The following is a 19401-nucleotide window of genomic DNA, read 5'->3' on the forward strand; positions in this document are numbered from 1 at the left end:
CCGTGATATATGTTATACGTGGATGACATAACTTCAATTTATGAGACTAGAGACGGTGTCCAAAGTTAGAATTGGAGGAATGCTCTGGAATCTGAAGATTTTAGCCGAACAAAGACAAAATACATAGAATGCAAGTTTAATAATAATATGAGTAGAAACAAGAAATTAATTAAGATTGATGGTCAAGAAGTACCTAAAAAAGATTATTTACAATATCTTGGTTCGATAATCCATGACAATAGAGAGATTAAAGAAGATGTCACATATAGAATTAGAGCTGAACAAAAAAAAATGGAGATGTGCTTCTGAAGTCTTACGTAATTGTAGCATACCAATAAAACTGAAGGGGAAGTTTCATATGACAGCTGCAAGACCAACCATGCTAGGTCTAAGTCCTATCCTAAATAGGTCAAACACAAAGGGATGGATCTCCACACCTTCTAGGAGATCTTAAGACATCAAAGTATAATCCACTATGTGCATGTAAGGCCTTTTGTCATGTCCAGGGCAGAATGTGCTTCAGCAGGGACTAAAATGGGATTTGCTGGTTGTGAGTCGTTGGTCCATAATTTTCAAACCTATATCAAAATGAGGTGATTCTTGTGGCCTTTGAGTGCTCAAGGGATTTCTTAACAATTGGTATAAAAATAAAAAATAAAAATAAAATAAAATAAAATAAAAAGCCTAATTTTTATTGGTTTTGAGTGGGTTACGATATTTGGAGAAAAGCAGATCTATGGACAAACAAGGAATCATGACTCAGACTGACAGGAGAATGAGATAGAGAAGCATAAGAAATAATGTGGAAGAAGAGGTCTCAAGGAAATAGAGGGGAAAAGGCTGTCCAAAGAGCTACAGCTTGGCTACTCTCTGACCCCTAAAATGTATGAGAAATAGAATGCGACAATTCCAAATACAAGCCTGGCTGTCTCACCTGCAAAAGATGTATCGGGATAAAGCTGCCATTTACAGTAACTGCATTACACAACTGACAGATGACCTATACGACACAGGACCACACCCATGCACCAATAGACACATCTTGTCACTCGTAGAATAAGCATGCATGACAGGGGAACAGGTTCACTAAAAGGGAGAACGACAGCTAAACTTGTAGTCCAAGCACCACAAAAATTTCCATGCTACCATTCAGCTGAAGGGAAAGTAAAGAACCTTCGTTGTGGAAGAATCAAAACAACATGGTGGTTGTGGCAGGACTTATGGAATGGAAGGCACAGCAAGAGCTAAGGGAAAGTCCAACAACTAATGGAAGTAGCAGGTATGTGGTACAACACATAAATATGACAAAAAATGCCCTATTTGGGAACGCATTATGGTTAAAAACTCATGTGCATAACAAAAGGAAGTAGCATCCAATGTTGTCAGACTGGCTTTGGAGGCTTTTCATTTCAGCCAAAAAGCTACAACCAATTAGGGAGAAGTCTTCGAGTGCATTACAAGATTAAGAAAAAATTGTATTATATAAAAATAATATGAGAAAATGTATAAAAATCCAATTTTATTATAAATTAATTTTTAAAATTTAAATATGTTTTTAAAATTTTTGATTTCTACAATTATCCTTTTGTTAATTTAGAGAACTAAAAGATTTTTCTCCCATCCAGCTTCATTTTTTCTCAAAAAATATTCTTCTGCTCTCATGTACTAACGGGAAAGTACTTTCACCATACACATGCATGTAAAACATTCAATACTACAATTTACACAAGATTGCAAGTGATATTTAAGAGTATATCTTAGTGAAAAATGTATTGCACAAGCTATGTTTTTATGGCTATAGAAAAGTAAACAATATACACATGGCACGTTAAAATAGATAGAAGCAATATTTTGAACTATATTTAAAAACAAAAAAAAGGATATTCAGACATCTTACTTTTTATCAGTGAATCCAACGGAAGTTTCAAAATTCCAGTTGTTATTTTGATCCACTTCAGTGGAGCTCCTCAATTCAAAGACTTTGGGCAATATGCCCAAAGCGAAGCAAATTTAACATGTTTTTGAATTAGGGAAATACAGTGTCACAAACTCATGGCTGGTTCATTCCTTGGCCAGCTCATAAATAAAAACAGGTCACAACCAAATATTTATGGTGCCATTTAGCACAAAAAAAAGGGGGCATTTCTTTAACACCAAGGAATATTGGGTCATTCGATTTGAAAAGACATGATTTCTGAAATGCAACAAAATGGCTCTTAAGGAAGAAAACTGCCTCTCCAAGAGAGAGTGCAGTTCGATACAATTACTTCTTTGGGGAATGTAGCAACACACTACATGGTCCTGTTGATTTGTTGTCCCTAAAATATCCATATATAATCCATCGGAAAAGGTAGTTTTAATGTTGGAAAACCCTCTGATTGATCATCTCGACATTGAGATGTATGACTATGAAAAGTAAAAAGATTTTAAGCCTCAGAAATAGTGCATTTTACAACATATTATCTACACCGTCCATTTTCAAGATATTCGTATGTTTATAGATCTACTTGATTTTAACCATTTTTGAAATTTAAAATTTTATAATTAGATATAAAAAAATATTTTGAGATACTTAAGAACATTTTACATCAAAATTATATACCATGATAAAATTTGAAAGTGCACCTTACCTCTACACCTACGGATGCATCCGTATGCAAACTGCACCCTTCTTCAATAGCCAATAAAATGTGATTCTGTTTTCCACTTTATGCAATCTGCTTCCATCACTACTCTGCCTCTCCTTCACCAACTCCCCAGTATGAATGAGAATTTTAATAGTGGGGGTAAGGGTCAAAAGGAATGAACTTTAAAAATGCAACGTGCAACTTAAGTGTGCAACAAGGATAATTATGAGAGGAACAAAGGACAGAAATAAGAAGTCAGCCTAAACAATGTTCAATTAGCTTGCGTTGTCAGTAATATAAGACATTTAAGTCGCACCTCATTCTTTCCACGTCCTCTGTGGAATACTCCAGTATGCTCCAGAGGCATTCTATAAGGTTTTGTCCTCAGGGGTGGCCACATTTTTCATACAAGAATCATGGAGCAATCGTGAGAGACCAAAATATGGATTTGAAATGCCAAAGCAATATGACCAACTTGTGGAGCAAGCGACAGGATGTTGCATCTCTATTTATATAGGGACTCAAATACCATTCTTTTATCGAAGGCAAACTTTCTACAAGAATGTAGAAATGATTGTTAAGTTCAAGTTGAGATGCGTTCATCGGTTCTCATGGAAGGAGAAATTTTCTCATTGCTATCCCAATCCTTCACATTCTTCCAAACCATGGAACCAATTCAACAAGCTTCATCCCTGCTTGAAGCAATTAGATGCCATTTATATACACACACTCAAACAAGATGACTTTGTACTGTCACCTTCGCAACCCTCATTGGACTAAGGTTAGAAACCAGAGTACCATGCACAAACAAAAGACACAGGAAGGAGTTTTACAACAGTAGAAGTAGTTGTTGGCACCAATCATATGAAAGCCACTAGGACTAAAATAACAGGCATGGGACGTACTTGGAGTATGCAGTGGGTAGAGACTATTAGCAACAAAATACAAGGAAGTCAGAATAGAAAAATCAATCATAGAGTTCTGCATTGTGATGAGTTCATTAACAAGTGACCTCAACAGGTCAATGTAATTCTCGCCAAAAGGAATTTCCGCCAGACTTATTATCCACTTTCCTGTAGCCTGTAGTGAATCTAGTTTGGATACTGTATGCAGCATGATTCCAAAAAGTTCCATAAGCAAATGCCACAAGTAACAAAACCACTTACTACTAAAGAAATTAAGTATAAGCTTAACTGTCACAATTTTCACAAAAACATGGAAAAAAGGTCTCTTAGTAATCACACTGCTCATGCATCAGCCCTGGTTGTCAAGGGTTTTAGGACCCGAAACACATCCTAAATCACTGCAAATCCATTTCCATCTCAGATCCATGAATTTGGAGCTCCAAAAATAGTGCACGTCTAATCATATTTGAAGAATGGTCCAAACAAAAGGAATACAAGATGGACCATTTTTTAGGTTCAAAAATTCATTTTTTCGAGCTTCACGATCCGGTGAAGCCTTTGAATCTTCAATACATCTCCAAAATGGATTCTGGAAAGTGGAGAGATTCAACTAAAACCTACACTTCCAGCAATCCATAGATATTCAAAAATCAAAATAGACTCAATACACATAAAAATACAAACTGCAGACTTATTGCAACCTTTTTGCATGTATATTTTAGCAAAATAGCTTTATGCAATATATTAGAGCATTTGTGCTAATAGCACCTTACCAAGCACAAACCTTTTTAGAACATTTATCCTTAAATATAGCATTAAAAAAAACACTGTTGTCCTTGAACATATAAGTTTCCCTTTGATACAATATGAAAAAATAAACAAAAATCAGATTGCATACAATGAAGAAGCATTCAATTTCTTTTTCTTCGTAAGGATAAATTAGGGTTTGCTTTATCAACACAAGATATTAACATGTGAAATTATCATTGAATGAAATTGAGACACATTTCTACAACTCAAACTGTAAGTTGGATCAGATGTCATCTAGTCCTTGGGTACTGGATATAAGGTTTAAAATAAAATAAAAGTAAATGAAGAGCAATATGTGGTACACTTTAGCTTCTGAGCTCATTACAAATCCAACTTGAACACCTTCAACAACAATCTGGTCACCACCAATATCTTTCTGTTCAACTTATCATTGGCCAATTTGCTATTTTAAGGCATCAATCACATCGCTCCAAAGAGCCCTATTTTCCATCATGCAAAGGACTACAAATATCCAGTGAAAAATTCTCAAATCATCATGTCAAATCACAGCTCCTTTTGTGAGCACCAAGAAGGACAGCCACTAATTATCCACAAAAGTTTGTGATTTCTTTGTATTCATGTTGGGTGCACAGATATGTCTAGACTCATAGTAATCCCTGAGTCAGTGAATGCATATGCATGATACCAAAAACAATGCAAAACTGAATAGGGCACAGATGTCTATAGTAAAATAGACAGGATAATTATCCAAGCACCAGTGATAAAAAAACCATGCATTACCCCAGGCTAGGAACCAGAACCAAGAAAGAAACATTGCTCCAACAGAGAGTCTCAAACTTATGCTCTCAACTTCAAAGGAGTTCCCAGAAAGTCCTACCAAATTCGAGTTTCAACATCCATTTCAAAAAGACTATCTACAATTCCAAAAAGCTCACCACCTTATTTTAAACATTATGCTACAATAGTGCCGTTCATCCACCTACCACCCCATAATCAATAGTCAATTCTCTCATAGGCGGGATGTTTTCTATTGCGAAAATCATTAGATGAGGGTAACAAGCATTCTGATGATCATATAACACACATTGCACCATTACATTGGGGCTACAACTTTGATTCAAATAGCAAGCAACATTTCTCACTCTAGAAACATCAATGGCGAAACTCAACTCTGGACGAAGTTGGTGAGTTGGGTCAAACAATTCAGGAAAAAACTGAGATATATTGCCCCACTCTACCCAGCTATCTTCAAATTGCTTTGCATAAATGAGACTTGCCCCATTCATGGAGGCAACAGTGGCCTGCTGCCTAGTAAGTATCTGACCACTAATCTCACAGATAAAAGCACCAGCAGGGATCAAGTCCAATGATCTAACCCCCCAACCATTTTCCCTATTCCTAAACACCTCCAAATGAAATTTCACGCCCTTTTGGGTAACCCTATTTCTACAAGAAGGAGGGCAACGGCAATTCATTCCACATTCATAGATCAAAGGCCTGCCTTTCATTAAAATCCCATTATGATCATAAGGAAACCGATTTCCATTTACCGATATACAAGAACAATCCACAACACAACCACCAAGACAGTTACACCCACCTCTCCTATCCCCCTGCTGAAACACAAACATAGGGTATATAGGACTAGGAAAATATTCGAAGCCCAATGGCCCACTATCCATATCAACATCATTAAATAGGATCACAGGAACCTTCTCTTTCCCCATCGAAAGTTGTGCATGAAAGTAACAGGGTCTAACAAAAGAATTTGATTTCAGACTATCCACAAACTTAATAACCGAGCTACCCATTTCCGGTTGATTGGGAATTCTTACTAACCTGTACTTATACACTGAAAAACCAGACTTTCCAATTTCTGACCAAGAATTCTGAATGCTATAAAGCCCATCATAAACATACACCCTACCAGTTGGAGCGTCATTGCGCTTAAAGCCTCTGATAACCCTGACATTAATCCCATAATGCCTGCTTTTTTCAAGTGCAAGGTTCCCCCTTTCAAGTTTTTGATGAAGTGAATGCTTTGAAACCCCATAGTCCCTACCTCCATGGCCTGTATATACCAAAACCTCACCATGATCATCATCATCTTCATACCCCCCTGATGCAATTATGCTTGTTGCAATGGGTTCTCCAGTATTAGTTCGACTTGCGGGAATGTAATCGATACCAGCCTGAATTTGCCTGTGTACTCCTAAGACAGCCATTTCCACCCTGTAAAAGAAGAGATCGCCCACTGAAATACCAGGAATGGAACCTACAACCCGGTCCCGATTTAGAAAGATCCCTCTGTTGTGCATGGTGGTGGCTGCTTTCAAATCAAACCTGGGTCTTAAACCAGCCCTCGGTCTCATGGCTTCAGCAAGAGTACAGTTGTCACTAGGTTCTTCTTCTTTTTGCATGAAAAAGAACCTTAGGGCTTCATAGGTCATCCTTGTAGTTCTTACTTGTGACCTGTAAACACTTTCAGGAAGGTCGATGGCATTAGAAACACCAACCTTGACGAGCTCGAATGACTGTGAACCATTACTGTAAAGATTTTGATCCTCTGAAACCCTAACAATCTCCCAAGAGCATGTTTTCTTGCGAGGAATCTTAGGTCGGCTTTCTGAAAATCTAACGAGCTCTAACGACTGTGAATTGGTCCTCAAAGTGTTGGCTTGATCATCAAAAACCCTAACTGACGATTGTGAATTTCTCCTTAGAATATTGGGTTGAGGGTGCAGGGTTAGGTCCTCAGAGAACCTAACAAGCTCTAGAGCTTGTGAATTATTCCTTGGAAGCTCATTCAAAATTCCATTTTCAGAAAAAGTAACCAAAGAGAGCTCAGGAAAATGTGGCTCATACCTTGCAGGCCGAGGATCCAAACCTCCATATTCAGGAACTCTACTGCTAGAAAAATGGGGATTATTCATCCATACCTTGTTTAGGTGATCAAAGTTCTGTTCTTTTTTGAGAACTGGCTTGAGATCAGGGCCAAGGACCTCCATATCAGAATACTGCCGCATCCTGTCTGCAAATGCAACCCTAACTATAGAACAAAGCCTCTCGTATTCCTGCTCCGAAACCAAAACCCTAGGAAAACAGGCTGATTGGTTTTCCGGCAAGCTTGAGTGGTTCTCTGGCATTATTGAGTGTCTCTCCGGCAAGCTTAAGGGGTTCTCTGGCAAGTTTGAGTCATTATCCGGTAACAAAGATTGGCTTTCCAGCAAGATGCGTTGGCTTCCAGGCAAGATTGAGTCATTTTCAGGCGAGACAATTTGGCTTTCCCGAAAGATAGGGTGGTTTTCAGGTAGCTCACATTTGATCGGCAATGGGAGAAATGGGTTGTTTAGGGTTAGGTTACAAAGGATGGAATGGTTTTCCGGCAAGGTGAAGAGGTTATCCGGTGAGTTGAAGAGATTTTCATGAGGTTCCTCTTTGATATGGACTGGGGTTGGGGTGGAGTTGAGGTCCGGTAAGGAGGAGGGTAGGGTTGAAGAAGGGAGATAGGGGTGGTACACGAGAGCATCCATGGAGACTGGCACACACACACTCTCTCTCTCTCTCTCTCTCTCTCTCTCTCTCTCTATTTTCTTTTTTTCTCTCAGGGGCTATGGTTTCTAGAGCGAGAGAGAGCCGTTTGCCTTAAACTCGCAGTCAGGTTTTGGGGGCGAGCTAGAGAGAGAAGTAAAGAGAGGGAAGAGAGAGAGGGAGTAAAGAGAGGGAAGAGAGAGAGGGAGGTGAGAGACAGGGGCTTTAAGCACAAGGAAATGGTTTAGTGAGAGAAAGCCGAATGGGTTGATTCCCTCTGAGTCTCAGTTGTGGTGTGTAGAGAGAGAAAGAGTAGAGAGTGAAACCCATAGATAAAGATAGAAGAAATATAATACTGTAAGAGAGAGATCAATGTCCACAGCTGAAAAGAGAGATTTAGGTTAGAGAGAGAAAGGCGGGAGGAAGAGATTAAGCACAGTGAACGCGCGCAACAAAAAAGGGCAATTGAGAGTTTGAGAGAGAAAGGGTAGATTGAGACTTAGAGAGAGAGAGTAGATTGAGACTTTTAGAGAGAGAGAGAGTAGATTGAGACTTTTAGAGAGAGAGAGAGCAGCAAGTGTGCATGTTGCATCACTCTTTCTCTGTCAAGTATATAGTCGGACACCTGGCTTACTCTTATATCTTATTATTAGTGCTCAGGGTCACGCATTTCATGCTCCCGCGGAGGCCCACTGTGTATTTACTCAGCCTTAAAGTTTGGGATTGGGCTCATAAATACGATACGTACACGCTCGTGCGAAGATACATTCCCGTGGTTGATTTCATGTTCCGGCATGAGCAAACTGTCCATTTACTCCCTCGGGTTAGGGTCCCAAATTTTGGGGATTTTTCCTCCATAACCTACTGACCGATCCCAAAAAAATAATTTAAATGTAAATTTTGTTAACCTAAAGAAAAATAACATTTGCTTCATGTGGGCTGAACCGCATTTCTATATTATGCTGTCTAGATGTATAAAGTCTAAATGTATGAATGCAAATAGGTGATCCATCTAAAAGTAATTATAAATAAAAACTTAAAAATTTTCTTAATATAATTATTATTTTTATTTTTATTTTTTTTTTCATATTCAAGAGCTTCATGTTAAAGATTATATATTCTCTAAAAAAAAATATCAAATTATATTGAAAAATATATTTATTTCTAAGCCCACATTCCTACAGGTTGGTCACATACTAACTGCGTCAAAGAAAAATGGTGTGGTTTGCATAATGATATACTCTTAAACAATCGAACTAATGTGTACCTCCAAACATTGTCATGATATACAAATTTGGTAACAAAAAAATTTTAGGATGGTATGAGAATCGATTTTTATCTCTTATTATAAAATTTCAGGCGTCATAAACAATTCTCATCAAGCACATCTATGAATGCATGAAAATCTTAAAAATGGACGGCCTAGATAATGTGTTATGAGATGTCCTATTTTTAAGACCTAGAATTTATTTTTTCCCTCCTTTCTATACATATCGAAGTTTAATTGATCAATTAGATGCTTTTCCAAAATAAAAACCATGCTTTAACGGCCCCAAATTTTGGAGATTTATCCTCTATCATCTAGAGATGGATTCCCAAAAAATAATTGAAACACAAACTCTATCAACCTAAAAACTTAATAACATGTATGTTGTCCAATTTTAAGAGAGCAAGCTCTGAGCTTAAAATTTTAATTTTTTTTATAAATAATTATTTAATTAAATTTGAAATGTTATGTTAAAATAATCATGCATATAAATATTTACTTAATGTACTCAACATTTTTTAACGCCCAATACTTTTACTCTATTATAATAACCTTCTTGCATAGGGGTAATTTATATAATTAAACAAGGGTAAAATTGATATTCTTGATATATCATCAGGGAGCAATAATGGATTCTTGAAGGTTAATAAATATCACTATATTTTTATAAAAATATCTATCATACCCTTTTTAATTACAAAAGCACCTTTATTAAAAAAACATTTTTAATAAAAAACAAAAATATACCGATATCCAAAAAAGTTGAGTATATCAAAAGAGGATTCACATATATAATCAAATTTTAAATAAATCTCATACTTCCATATCAAAAAAATAATTTCTTTGCATGTACATTTTCTATTTGAGGGAGCAAAGAGACAGCTTGCTCCCGCAAGAGCATAGCATACGTACTTACACAAATCTTAATGTTTGTGGTTGTCTTTGCACTTTATTTTAGAACGGCAGTACAAATTTGTCATTTAGTTGGAAAGGGAAGTTCCAATTTTAAGACCTTAGGTTTTGCACTTTAAAATTCAAACTTCATATGCATTCTTAATTTTTCTCAAAATGGAGTTTAAACTTTAAACATAGGACTATGGGCATTTATGACAAAAAAAAAATTGAGAATCAAAATTGCGCGTGACAATCAATTAATCAATAATCCACCCATCCAACAATTTTTAGTAGTACGACCCATGGCAAATAGACAATGGTTGCAAAAAGTTTGTATAAGGTTGCAACCTTATAGTATTGAGGAAACGTGCATCTCAAAAATGATATAGTGGAGAATGTTCCCACATAGCATAGAAGAAACCTCTAACCGATCATCTCGACCTTGAGATGAATAGACATAAAGAAAAATAATAATTTCAAGTTAAAAAAATAGTACATATTGTAAAAAGTTATCTAGACCGTCGGTTTTTAAGATTTTCAAGTGTTTATTGTTCCGCTTGTACCCATTTTTAAATTTTAAATTTTCTAAATAAAGATAAAAGAGATTTTGAAACCATTATAAGATTTTCGATACTGAAAGGATAACTCTAAATAAATTTTATAGGTACACCTGACTCCTACAGTATAAGGAGGCAAACTTGTACAAACCTCACCCTTAAGATATTGATAAAGAAAAAAATCTACTGCTTGAAATTAGATTAAAAAAATTGAGTGTGATCCTAACTTCAACTCTTAAAATGTGATATAGATAAATTTCTTTATTAATGGGGTGTTAGGCAGCTGGAGCGCTAAGGAAATCTCAATTTTATTGAGATTCAATTTCATTTTCCATTTCCCTAGGTTTGAAAGATTCTCTTTTATTTTAGAAAAGATAAAGATTATATGGTCTCAAGGAAGCGTGCCATCTAATCGCCTATCCCAAAATCCTAGGGATGTAAAATTTTCTCAACTTAAATAGGGTACGGGATTCTATGAGTTCATTTATTTTTGGTAAAACGATGTCACAATTGTTTATGGGATCGTATAGAACAAGACTATTTACCTTTACTACACAGATGTCACAATTACTTATAACCATCTGATGTGAAATCTGATAGTTTAGATGTGTTATAAAGGTTGAAAAAATTCTTTTGAGCTTTGAGCTTGATCAATGCAATAAATGTAGCCACCCAATTTCACATCCAATGGTCAAGATTAATTATTATCACCTTGTACTAAAGATAAATGGTCTCATTTTATACTTTTTCATTATAATGAGACTTTTACGTTTAGTACAAGCTGGTCACAATTAATAATGATCATTGGAAGTGAAATTAGGTGGCTGCATTCATTTCATCAACCAAGCTCAAAGTTCAAAAAAAAAAAAAAATATTTCCATATCCTCTATTTTTAGATTTTTATTTCTCAAGGTTTCTAAAAATATCTTCCAACCACCTTCTACTTTAAACCTATTTTTTAACCTAAATAATTGTGAGAAAGACATGCTCTTTCTTAACACAATCCCGTCTCTCTCTTCATTCATATACCTCAAACTTATCTCTTTCTCTCTCTTACTGCCTGTTTTACTTTCTCTCTCCTCTTGTATTTAATCAAACACCATTCTCTCTCTTCCCGTGCTTATCCAAACACATCTCTCCCTAACCTCTCACCACTAAGCATCTCACTCTTCCATATTTATCCAAACGCATCTCTCTTCTTGTGTTTATCCAAACATATCTTTCTCTCCTCGCGATAACCTGTCATCACCAAACACCTTTTTCTTTCCTTGTGCTTATCCAAACACCTCTCTTTCGCTCTATATACCTACTGTATATTTGAGAAGAGAGAGAGTGAGGGGAGAGAGAGTGAGGGGAGAGAGAGAGTAGGAGGAGAAAGAGTGACGGAATAATAGAGATGGGAAAGATGGGGAAAGAGAGAAAAGGGGTGTGAGGAGAGAGAAAGATAGAGAACTTTGGGATAATGTGCTTAAAAAGAAAAATATTCATTGAGCAAACATCGTCAATTTTTAAAAGCTTCAATCTAAATATTTAAGAACTCAAAATTTAATTTTTCTTTTTGGCAAATAGTTGTATGGTGATCCTAAAGCGGATCTCAAAATTTCAGAGTCAGAAATTTTCTCCCAAGTAGGAAATTTTCTCCCGTGTAACTTTTACTCGAGGAAGTAGATATACAATGTGCTTTCAAAGAAATTCATTATCCACTATAAAAAAAACCCTATACGCATGTCGGGTTGTGCTTCTTTTAATGGCCATTGGCATCGTGTAATGATAGAAATAAATTATAAAAAGTATAAAATGATACCATATCTTTTGTCAGAAGCGGTCACAATTAATCTTGACCATTGGATGTGAAATTTTATGGCTGTATTTATTTCATTGACCAAGCTTAAACTTTAAAAAAAACTTTATCAACCTTTGTGATTCACCCAAGCTATCTGATTTCACATTGGATGGTTATAAGTAAATGTGACCTCCATGTGTCAAAAGTAAATGATCTCATTGAGATAATCCCAAGAAATTATTAGTTTAATAATACTGCCAATGAGCAACACACTATCACTCTCCCTCAAGTTTTTCCCGTGGCAAAATTTCCTCTCTTGGAGTTATGTCGGCTACTTGTGAAATGTATTTTTGAAAAAAGATGTTATATCTTTATGGGTGTGGTTTCTATAAGGTTGAAACCTTAAACAATCCAATTAAGGCGCACCTCCAAATTCTATGATAATAATGTAATTTTGGCATAAAAAAATATTAGGATTATCTGAAAATCTATTTTCATATCTAACTATCAAATTTTAAACTCCAAAAATGCTTAAAATCAAGTAGATCTATGAACATATTAAAATCTTAAAAATAGTTGGTCTAAATAATGTGTTGTAAGATGCACTATTTTCTAGGACTCAAAATATATATATGTAGTTTCTCATATTCATACATCTGAATGTCGAGATGATCAATTAGAGGATTTTTCAACATTAAAACAACATTTTCCAATGGATTTTTTATGTGCATTTTTAATTGTACATTTTAAGGTTGCAACCTTATATAAATTTTTTCTATCTTTATATGTACGAAATAGATTTTTTGTAAAGAAAAAATTTACAAGGGCGAGCCCCTAAACAATCAAATTAAGGTGCACCTCAAAAATTCAATAGGAGATGTCCTTTTGATGCTCAAAATCCTCAAATCGATCATCTCAACTTCAAGACGTATAGACATGAGAAAAAATGAATTTCAAGTCTTGGAAATACTGCAGTTTGTAATGTATTTTTTGGATCGTCAATTTTCCAGATTTTCAATTGATAAAAAATATGCTCGATCTACATTATTTCTTCTGCTTTAAATTTTATAATTAGAGATGAAGACAAATTTTTTGGCCGTCACAAAAGACATTCAGTACTGAAACATCTTTCGATACTTTTTGAAGGTGAGCCTTACTTTGATTGTTTAGAACCTAGGCTCCATACAAACTGCACCCTTTCACAAAATGTTTATTTATATAGCCGCATTTTGATGGGTTCATTTCTCAAAAAATTGGGCAGAGCCACCTTCTTATTCAACAAACATGGGAAAGTGGGTAATTTCTAGAAAATTTCCTTCCTGAGAAGGGGAAAAGTTTATATAGAGCCGATGCTCTAAACAATCAAATTTGAACCTATCTAAAAAATTTCACCATAAGAGGTTGTTTTGATGTTCAAATATCTTCAAATTAATCATCTCAACATCAAGAAGCATGGACATGAGAAAAAACTAGATTTCAAGTTTTGGAAATAGTGTATTTTGTAATACATTTTTGGCCCATCAATTTTCAAAGTTTTCACGTTTTCATAGATCTGTCGATCTACAATATTTTTGAAGCTTTAAATTTTATAAATAAATATAAAAAAATATTTTAAAGCTATCACAAAGATTTCTAATATTGAAACCACATTCATTGATACCATTTGAAGGTAGGGTCTATACAAACTGCACCCCTTGAGGAGAAAGAGGTTTTTTTGCTAAACAAATTTGCCTTTAGAAAAATGGGGAGAACGAAGCCCCACTTTCTCTCCCACTATTCTTTTGATACGGATACCACCTAAAGCTCTTTAAAGAGAAATTTAGTAAATGTCTACCTAAATTACTCTTATTTAATAAAAAAAATTTTAAAATATTTATTTTATGTTCATATCTTTTTTTTTTTCTCAAATTTTAGACCTTCAAGGTCTTAACTTTTTTTTCTCCCCCCTTGTTTCAACCATGATAGTCTAAAGTTTTTCTAATAACAACTTCGAATCTTCAATATCTGAAGTTGATTTGAGAAGATTTGAGACCTTAAGTGAGATCTGGAATCTTTTGGATGCCCATTGTATACCTTACAGTGATGCACATGATTTAAGTGGGCCCATATGTACCCTGCAATGGTGGATATTATGTGAGTGGGACAGGCACATTATGTACTCTATCAACATCTTTTTTTTTGTTTTTTTACAAGATATACCCTAGCAACTTTAGATCTTGAAGATTCGAAATTGACAAAAAAAAACTAAGACAAAAACTCATTTCAAATGGAACAACTTTAGACCTAAGGCCTGAAGTAGAGACGATTTGGTAAAAATATTATAAAATAAATATAAATGTAAAAACAAAAACTGTAAATATTTTTTTAAATATAAAAGAACTCTAAAGGATATGCGTATAAATTACCCTTTTAAATTCCTCGTCACCTTATAACCCTAACCAATCCCTCCAAAAAAAACCGCATCTTAAAAACTAACGGGGTGTCAAGAGACCATTGACCGAATAGATAAATAAAGTTACTGAATTCATCCTAAAACAAAAGGAATTGTAAACTATGAGACCACTTACCATTGTTACAAGGACGTCACAATCATTCCTAACCATTAGATATCAAATTTGATGGTTTGAGACGTACCACAAAGTTAGAAAATTGTTTTTTTGAACTTTGAGTCTAATCAATGATATACTTACAACCACTCGATTTAAAATCTAATGGATAAGAGTGATTGTGATCTCTTTGTACTAAAGTAAATGGTCTCTTTATACACTTTTTCAAACAAAAAACCTTTTATTATTTTGGAAAATTGTCATAAATATACCTTAATTTTTGGCTTATTAAAAAAAAAACTCATATTTTCCTAAAACTCATCCATACTTTTTTCTTTTTTTTACTTTTCGTATTTTTTTATTTATCAAAATAACCTTCACTGTAAACGTATTACTGTGAAGCATCACAATACTTAGAATACCATAATGACCATAAGGTATCACATTACTTAACATATCATAATAAGGACATAGTGTATCACGGTATTTTAACTACAGTGATGCTCTCAAGCCATCATGGTATTTTAACTACCGTGATAGTCTCAAATCAGTGCATTTTATCATGGTATCTTAAAGTCTATCATCTCTCTAACCATGGCCTTGACCTTCTCAACCTTGTAAATTAAAGGCCTCTCTCTCCCCTCCAATCTTTCTATCTCTTCCCACTTCTCTCTCAATTCCAACCTCTCCCTCCCCTCCAAACCATAGTTAGCAAGTCGGGGAATAATAAAATATCTGCAGCTTGAGAGATCAGAAATAAATTGGTTTTTTTTTAAAAGGTCAGAGAAAAACGTCCGATAAAAAATACGGATCGTCATAAAATAAGGTAAGTTATCTAATCATGAATATTTTGGATTTGGTTCAAAAAAACATAGTGAAAAAATCCAATATGTAAATCTAACACAATATATGATTATGATTTACAACTATTGTGTAGATATATTAAAGCCATTAAACAATAATTTTATAGGCTTACTAGTGTCATTAGAGTAATACTTGACAATTTTTTGTTGAAACTTCAATAACTCCAAGAACATTACTTACTATATTGCCACAACATAAAACATATTGTAGATTTATTAGGAGCATAAAATGACACAACAACGATACGAAACACAAAATTGTGAACCAAGGTATATGATTATTTTTCAAAGAAAAAAACAAAAATGCCCCTAATATAGGATTGTAATTAATTAAAAGAAAATGCAAAGACCCAAATATGTAAAATAGTGGTCTATCCAAAATGCTATGTTGTATAACCAATGAAATAAAAGATAAAAAGTAGGATATGAAATTAATCAAACTTCTCTATGCATAAAAAAATAAAATGTTTAAGCAAATTTGAATGTAACTCCTAGCTACCTAAATCTCATTGAATCTCTCTCTTACCCGTCATAAAAAAGATGCAATGGGTTTAAAGAAAAAACTTTATTTTTCATTCTATCTATTATTTTGAGATATACGATGGTTTTGATTATTTTTTCGTGGGATAGATTGTTTGTTTTTTTGTACACCTTTTTTAAGGGAACTCATTAATGAAATTTTTTGTAGAATTTTTTTTTTAAAACAAAATTTTAAATTTATTCCCAGTATTAATGAACTTATCTTCAAACTAAAATTCAATAAGGGAAAAAGTTTTTTTGAAAAGTTTTTTTTTAGAAAAAAGGTAAAATACGGTTTTAAATTGGTTTTATTAAAAAAAGCGCTTTTGTTAAGATTTTTTAAAAACTCGGAGTCTAACGAACTCCAAAAAAATCAGATATTTTTTTTAAAAAATATTGTTTTCCACACTTTTTCAATCCTCATTTCTCTCGCCTGTCAATAAAAGAAAAGAAGATCGAGAACGATGTTAGGAAGCAGTGTCAATGGAAATACAAATTCAGCCTCTTTGCTCGGAGAGAGAAGAACCCAAAAGGAATGAGCAGAGACCACGACGCCATCTTCTTTTTTGTAATCATCTAGGGTCTTGGCCAAAACCTCTGGTTTCTCAGCAATGGAAAGGAGCTCACAGGCCTTCTTGGAAACGGAGGGTGGGTGCCTGTAACCCTTTTGCTGGCCTACCCATACAAAGAACCTCGACCCTAGAGCTCTTAGCTCTTCCATGGCTCTATGGTAACGAAGAAGGGTAACATTTTTTGAGGACACCTACAACACAAGAGGGAGCGAGTTTTGCCCTAATTTTGCAGAGGGATCTCTCGAAGTTGGGCTTGGAGCAATGGTTCTTCACCCTCTAACCAGTTCTCTGCATCTTCAACTGAGCCGCTCTCCACGGTGAAAATGGTGGTAAATGTCGGTGATGAGTGTGAAAAAGGAACCCATGGTTGCCTGTGCAGGGACCACCATCAACTGATGATCATGTTGCCATTCTTCTTTGGTTTGCAGAGACTCTATAGAGAAAAAAAGAGACAAATTGTGTGTCCGAGGAAATGATTTGCACGAGATAAGAGGGAGATTGATTCTCGATTTATGAAGGTTCAGAAGGGCAGCCTTTTCATTGAATTAAACTATTTGAAAAAACAGGTAGAGGCTATCTTCCCCCACTGAATTACCTAAAAAAAAAACCTTTTAATGGAATACAATGGACTGATTCTTTGAGATGATTTGGAAGTACAGCCTTTTAGATTTAGGAAAACACTCCTGCAATTTTTCAAGAAGTAATTATGTAGGAGGCTCCTCTATCTACTAAAAATGGATAAAATTTTCATCTTGAACCAATGGTGGGGCTCAAAAGTTTCCTTAACTCTAAAATAATCTCCTTCCCAGACAATCCCATATCAGATCATAACCACATACAACTCCAAAGTGAACAGCTAATGCTTGGGATCCAAAACCTTTCAAATTTTTCTATATGTGGTTTGAACACAAAGACTATAATGAAACCATCAAGACTAATGGGCTGAACATATAAAGGGTTGGGCCATATCTAGGATACAATAAAAAAATAAAGGGTGAAGTTTACCTTCAAATGGTGTCGAGAAATGTGGGTTTCAATATTCCAAATATTTGTGATAGCCTTAAAATATATTCTTATATTTATTTATGAAGTTTAAAGCTTAAAAAATAGTGTAGATCGACAAATCTATGAAAGCTTGAAAGTCTTGAAAATTGATAGTCTTAAAATGCGTTACAAAATACATTATTTCCAAAACTTGAATTTCATTTTTTTTCTCATGTCCATGCATCTTGATGTCGAGATGATCAATTTGAGGAAATTTGAGCATCAAAACAGCCTCTTTTAGTGAAACTTTTGAGGTAGGCTCTAATTTAATTGTTTAGAGCTTCGGCTCTATATAAACTTTTCCCAAAAATAAAATATCAAAATGTCCCAAAATAAATGAAACCTTATGACGTTCCACATGATTCACCTTGATTACTATGCAATTAGCGTACCGAAGATTTTGCACAATAACAACTTGCAACATACCCAATGAACCTCACAATTTAGGATGAAGAAAGGAAACTCAGAGGCAAAATTTCCGAATTCTCACGAATGAGGAGTCCTTTTGACATCAAAAGTCTAGGCAGAATCGGAATACTCAAGTAGATTCTTGTATCAAATTCTATTTTTCCAAGACCACGACAAGGAGGTGCCATTCCACTGTCTTTAAGCTTAAGAGACATGGGTCTGTCACCGATAACCAAGAGCACATCATCTAGGAAGCCACTAGTTTCTTCAACGACTGTCTTTAAGCTTAAGGGACATGGGTCTGTCACCAATAACCAAGAGGACATCATCTAGGAAGCCACTAGTTTCTTCAACGCCTTCCTGGGCGATGTGCAACCCGTTCCTATGATATCTAATATCCATTTTGAATTCCAAATCTCGGAAAAAGAAGACCATTTTATTAAAAGTGAAGTCATCTTTAACGAGATCAAAACCCTCATGAGTCACAACCTAATAAGTTCCCACATCCTGATGCCTTCCTCCCTTAACTCCCCCAAGCATGTTTGCTCATTATTGGCCTTGAATTCATTCAAATCACAAAAGGGACCTTTAGGAAACAATCCATCACGCAGTCTCTGAACTCCACTTTCATTGCACTTAACCCTAAAAAGAGAAAGGTCTCTCATCGGTCGATTTTAAAACCAATTAATGTCAATCACAAGGTCATCAGTCCCAATCAAGGTGCTTTCCTGCAAAACCATAATATCTTCAAGCAAAAGTATATAGCACTTTCTACCTTAAAATAGACCTACACAAGGCTTTTGATAAGGTTCATTGGCAATTCCTTTTGAATGAATCCCAAAGACATGGTTTTGGGGAACTTCTCATCAATTGGCTCAAAATATTCATAATCACCTCTAAATAATCCATAGTCCTCACTGACATTCCTTTTGGGTACATTAAGGGATAAAATGGGCTCACATAGGGAGAACTTTCCCTCCCCTTATGTATTCCTTCAATCGCTTCAAACTATCCTCTCCTTATCTTGGTTTGCCGATTTTCAAAGGAAAATTCGCCGATCAACTATGCCAACCCTTAGTACAGAAACTAAGCCTTCTAGCACACAAGTCCGAAA

General features: G+C 35.0%; 1 protein-coding gene across 1 annotated transcript; it reads right to left on the reverse strand.

The window, feature by feature from the left end:
* Positions 1 to 4499: 4499 nt before the first annotated feature.
* LOC18444023 (histone-lysine N-methyltransferase family member SUVH9) lies at positions 4500 to 8440 on the reverse strand. Its single transcript, XM_006854202.4, has one exon. The coding sequence runs from the start codon at positions 7834 to 7836 to the stop codon at positions 5275 to 5277; it is 2562 nt and encodes an 853-aa protein (XP_006854264.2). The 5' UTR covers positions 7837 to 8440; the 3' UTR covers positions 4500 to 5274.
* Positions 8441 to 19401: the final 10961 nt, after the last annotated feature.

The sequence above is a fragment of the Amborella trichopoda genome, chromosome 7, assembly GCF_054954075.1.
Source record: "Amborella trichopoda isolate Santa Cruz 75 chromosome 7, AtrichopodaSantaCruz75HAP2 v2.0, whole genome shotgun sequence".
Taxonomy (NCBI): domain Eukaryota; kingdom Viridiplantae; phylum Streptophyta; class Magnoliopsida; order Amborellales; family Amborellaceae; genus Amborella; species Amborella trichopoda.